General features: G+C 44.8%; 1 protein-coding gene across 2 annotated transcripts in view; it reads left to right on the top strand.

The window, feature by feature from the left end:
- VGLL4 (vestigial like family member 4) overlaps window positions 1-5,716 on the top strand; it is a 143,025-nt gene that overhangs the window by 91,509 nt on the left and 45,800 nt on the right. For both annotated transcript variants that reach the window (XM_004702390.3, XM_004702389.2), the window contains exon 2: window positions 5,248-5,437. In XM_004702390.3, coding sequence (XP_004702447.1) covers window positions 5,248-5,437 — 190 coding nt within the window. The remainder of the gene's footprint in view (window positions 1-5,247; window positions 5,438-5,716) is intronic.

Below are 5,716 nucleotides of genomic sequence, written 5' to 3'. Positions count from 1 at the left end.
TTAACATTTTTATTTTTTGATTAATACAGCTTTCTGAAATCTTGGATTAATTCTTTGCTCATCTCCCAATGAGGGAAATATGTAATGAATATTTTTAAAAGCTTGCAAAAAATGGACTTAAAAGATAATGGAATTCTTTTTCATGGACTTTTTGAAAACCCCTCATATTAGAACTTCCATCATGACTGAATCCAGCAGTTAAAAAATATGTTATATACTGTAAGCATTTTTCTTCAATAACACATACTTACATACAAATATTTTCATTAAAAAGTCAAATACAGTCTAAGATTGAACTTCCTTAGTTATAATTGTGAACAGAAGCCAAAAAGAAAACATTAAATTGACAATTGTAGCTAAGCCAGGTTGGGAAACTCAGTAATACACTACTGGATTACGCAGACAGCTCAGATCTCCCTTCTGTTTATCCTTCAAAAGGAAAAAGGAGAAAGACAATCTTCTCTCTTTTTTCAGTTTCCAAACCCTTGGGAAATTTGGAACACACATTAGAACAAAAGGGGAAAATAAATGTCTCTGTACATCCCCAAGATAAATTCCTTTGGCGCGCGCATGCGTGCGTGTGTCTCCGTCTCCACCCGCCATGGTCAGGACTGTATACATTTCTTCTTCATCATTTGCTGACAGGACCTGCACAGCCTTGGGCATGGAGTAGGCTCTCAGCCGCTCTGACTGACTGATGGATTGCAAGTTGCACCTCAGCTTTCAGTGGGCTCTAATGAATCCAAGTGCCTGAATAACTCCCAGCAGTTCTCTGGTTAGGTTCCTTAGAGCATACTAAGTAATGTCTTAATTTTTCATCAGATTTTAACATCAGAGGGAAATATAACTACAGTAACGTAAGATTTATTTTTGCTCCAGGGAAAATTAATGGATGAGTCTGAACACTGAGTGTTAATATCATGAAAATGAGAAGAATCTATAATAGTACTGGGGTCTCATGTCTGTACCTATCTGCCTACCTGCACATGTCCGTCCGTCCCCCCCTCCCCCCCCCCCCCTCTCTTTCTGGCAGGGCTTAATAGCTTTACTGAGATATAATTCATGTACTATGTAAAGCATACAATTCTGTGGTTTTAATATACGCACAACGCTGTGCAGACTTTGACACAATGTCAGAACATTATGAGCATTCCTCAAAGACGCCCCATCCTTATTAGTGGTCATGTCTCACTATCCCCCCACCCCAGCTCTGCCAACCACTAGTCTAATTTCAATTTCTATGGAGTTACCTATTCTGGACACTTGATATGAATTAAATTGGCCACTATGCAGTCGTAAGGTTCATCCTTCTTATAGAGTGCATCAGTACTTCATTTCTTTGTATTGCCAAATAATACTCCATTGTGTGGATATACCACATTTTCCACCTATTCCTCATTATTGACTATCCTGCTAATCTGACATTTTGCGTTTACAGCAACAGTAAAAAGCCTAATTTGCACAATTAGCATGTCCTCTGGTAGTAACAAATGCTGAGGTGTGAGGTGAGAGTAAGCCTGCCCTACTGATGGTTAAGGCTATGTGTCAACTTGGCTGGTCCCTGAGTCTCAGTGGTTTGACAGCTGACAAAGTAACAGGGGACTTGGCAGTTATGTAAGGGGACAGTCATCTGTGTTGTGATCTGATGTAGTCATCCTCCGTTTTCACACAACACTATTGCTTAACAGCCTCATCTTGGAAAGCCATGTTGATACCTAAGGTGTGGGTGTATTTATCCTGTCATCGGTTGTTAGAAACATCTATTTTTTTATACCTTTTGGCTATTATGAATAATAGCCAAACTTGAACATTCATGCACAAGTTTTTGTGTGGACAAATGTTTTCTTTATAGCTCTTAAATGTGTACTTAGGAATGGCTCTGTGTTTAACCATTTGAAGAACAGCCAGATTGTTTTCCACAGTGCCTGCCCACTTTCCATTTCCGCCCACAGTGAATGAGGGTTCCAGTCTCTCTGCATTCTCACCAATACTAGTTATTCCCTGGTTTTGATCGTGGCCCTTGTAGGGGCATTCAGTGACATTTCATTATGATTTTGAGTTGAATGTACCTGATGGCTAATTCTTCATCATTTCTATGTCTTCTTTTAAATACATCCCTAAATCTTTGAGAATTCTTTATTTTAACGGTATTTTTGATCTTTAGCACATCCTGAGCTCTATAATCTGGCCACCCCATTGCCCTGCCTCAAGTAGTCATCCATTCAGTTAGTATGTATTGACCATCTGCAATATGGAAGGGCCCTTGCGCTATGCTCTTAGACTAAGGTGACCAGATGTCCCGCTTTTGGCAGGACAGTCCCGATTTTTAACAATATTTCCCGCGTCCCACGGCATTTTTAAAAAGTCCCGATTTTTGGAAAGAATGCACGACAAGCTAGGGTATACGATTTTTGGCTGCCATGTGGCTATTTCACCAGGATATGAATTTTATCAATGGTGTCCCGCTTTACCAATGTTAAAATCTGGTCACCTTATCTTAGACACAGACAGTGGATAAAACGCCCTCTGCTGTAAGGGGCACGAAACAAAATAGGAAGAGAAGTACCAGAATGATAAACTGCTGTGGGTGTTCAGAGGAATGAAGTAATGACTTTCACCTTGAGTGATCAAGAGAGACTTCCTGAAGGGGAGGAGGCATTTTAACAGACTGGCAAAATGGATAGTATTAAAATACACGAAGATTGGGGAAGGAGCCCGAGTCAATATGGTGGCTCATCTAGTTTTAACTCTCAGGGCTGAAATTCTAGGATTCACAAAGAGAAATAGTACCAGGAGTGAAAGCTGGAAAAGTTGTTGGGGCCAAACGGGTTTGAATGCAGGATGTTTTTCAGTGGCTTGGGTATTTAAGGCTCTGGACCAGTTGCCGAGTTCACCTGGTGTTTTGGAAGACTGAGTTTACAGCACTGTGTAGGGTGATGGGGACGAAGGGGGAGGAGATTGAACGTCGCATGACTGGGTTTCTGTCTGGAAACACACTGTGCCTTAGACGAAAAGAAGTTTGATAGCTAAGAAATGCCTGTGAAAGCTGTTTAATATAATGGTTTCCAAATATATCTGACCACAGACTTACTCTTTTACCTCGGTTCAGTATAATCCATGAGGTATATACTGTGGGTTTCGTTCCCTTAATTCAGTATTATACAAGTTATAATTTCTTAGTAAATGCTAGTTGGTTGGTTACTTGATAGATGGATGATAGGGCTGTGGATCATAGGATTGGATCATATGCCAGGATCTGAAAGGAACTCTTGTTATTAGCTAGTTCACCCTATCTGCATCTCTCATTGCCCCCAAGGTGATGCTAACTCAGGGTGGTCTCACGGGTTCCTGAGTGGGACTGGGCTTCAGTAGAACCACCCACCAGTCTTAAATAAGAGTCAAGATCAGAACACCAGGGCCCTCATTCCCAGAGCAGATGTTCTCTATTTCATTAAAACAGTTACAGCCCCCTTTGCCATATATTCACACAAATCCCAGTGGCACTGTCACATAAGCGTTGGATTGCTAGCCACATGGTTGGTGGTTCAAGCCCACCAGCTGCTCCAAGGGAGAAAGATGAGGCCGTCTGCTTCCATAAAGATTTCCAAAACCTTGGAAAAACCCTATGCAGGGTCGGTCGGAGTCAGAATCAATTCTGTGGTGATGAGTAAGCAACTCAGACTCAACAATCACAGCAGTCTGTTGTCAGACACAATGCATTGGTGCAGGGTCATCATGGATTGGGGGTCCATAGATAATGGAGGCTCATACTGGACAGCATAAGGTGGGGGGGAGGGGTGGGGTAGGGGGTGGGGCTATTATGATTTAGCAAGGTATAAGTATTTGTTGTTTAAAGTGAAATACAAACTAGGGGGCAAAGTCGGTGTAACTGGAGCGTCCTGCGTATAGCAGGCCCGCGAGGACCTGTTTGGGGGCGTTTCGCATAAGATGGAAAGTCCCAGCTTTGCTGCTCTGCCAGAACCTTGACGAGAAACCCCGGCTGAAGGCTATTCTGGGTCACTGTATGTTTGCTAGTTTACATCTTGCTGGCTAAGCTGGCAAACATTCTATTTTTCCTGGTGAACATTCAGAAGGCTCTTGCCTCACCTCTTTCCCTAACAACAACAGGCTTGTCGTGCGGGCATGAAGCAGACTCCTGTCCCCGCTGCCCGCACCTCTGCGATGATGGGAAAATAACGTGGCGGCAGACAAGGGTCTCCTTGCTCAGGGACCACAAGGCCCCGAATGAAGCTGACTTTCACCTAATGGTTCTCTGAGATTGTGACCAAGTGGGGACAGGCTTTGAGGCCAACACGCCCGGCACAACAAAGGGGCCATTATCTGTGCCAAAGGCAGGGCCCCCTCCCCATAGGGCTGGGAAAGTTGGATGTTTTCTCTGAAAGCGAGGATTACATCTGCGCCTACCTTTTAGAAGTTATACCGCCTTGATGAATTATCTGAGGCGACGACGCTTAGTTCAATTTATAGGTAGGGAAAAGTTACCACTCTAACCCAAAGGTTTTTAAAAAATCCGGCGTGAAACACTTTACCAAGATGCCTAGTCAAATTAAACTGTCTCTGACTTCTGAGCAACGGTTTCGCGCACAGTTACTTACGTGTACGCTGGAGACAAGTTATGTGGGCGCAGGCACCCTGCCCCAATAATAACCATAATAGGCTTAATGTGCCTCTTTGAGTATACTGTAAAAAGCTGAGATTTCTCGTTAAACAATGTATTTTTATTTCTTTGTAATTTGGGGGGGACTGCAGGGGGAATACTTGAACTACCAACCCATACATTTTCTTCATGGGACAAAGTGACATTCCAAAAATATTTTTAAAATGTAACAAGCCAGAAAAGTGAGTCGGGTGTAGCAGTGTTCATGAATGGGTGCAGAGGGACTTTTCTTACAGGTGTGGAGCCAAATGCCCACATGCCAAGACCTTTATTACTTCAGGTGACCTTTCCAGATTGTTTGTGGCCAATGCCTCCGCCCCCATTCCTTTATTGCAGCTTTTATTTTTAAACTCTACCCCAAAGAGTTATTGTGCTAAAAAACCACGTTTGTGTAAAATGCCTCAGCCTTGGCAGCTGACTGTACATTCAGACCGTATTCTGAGAATGGCAGGCGGGCCCGTCCCCTTGCCAAAGACTTTCCACTGGGACCGAGCAGGCGGGAGGCGGGGCTGGGGGACTGCACTGGGGGCATTGCTGCTACTTGACCGCTCCGTCATCTCTCTGCGCAGGTGAAGCTGCTCTCAGGGGAGAGCCCAGGATGCAGACCCTCCCCGTGACCTCTGCCCTCACCAGCCACCGCACAGGCCCTCCTCCCATCAGCCCCAGCAAGAGGAAATTCAGCATGGAGCAAGCCGACGACGACCGTGACTGTGAAAACGACCATGCTTCCAAGATGAGTCGCATCTTCAACCCCCATCTGTAAGTGCCTTCTTGGGGTCGTGTGGGCGTCTTTGCTTCGGCTTGGGTGCACCTCAGCGCTAGGGCCATATGGTTCTCTGCAGCTCGTCCAGCCAGTGGCCAGGCTGTGCTGGTTATGCAGCCCGGGTCTATGGTGCTCCTCTGCTGCCAGGACGGATCCCTGGTGGCACAGGGGGTTCCCCCCAAGAGAAAGACGAGGCGCTCGCTGCTCCTGTACAAACGTAACAGCCTTGCCAACCAGAAGGAGCAGTTCTACTCTGTCCTGTAGGGTCACTGTGA

The sequence above is a fragment of the Echinops telfairi genome, unplaced genomic scaffold (assembly GCF_000313985.2).
Source record: "Echinops telfairi isolate 266 unplaced genomic scaffold, ASM31398v2 ScPeMD7_31;HRSCAF=116, whole genome shotgun sequence".
NCBI lineage: Eukaryota > Metazoa > Chordata > Mammalia > Afrosoricida > Tenrecidae > Echinops > Echinops telfairi.
This window is presented reverse-complemented; position numbering and strand designations above follow the sequence as displayed.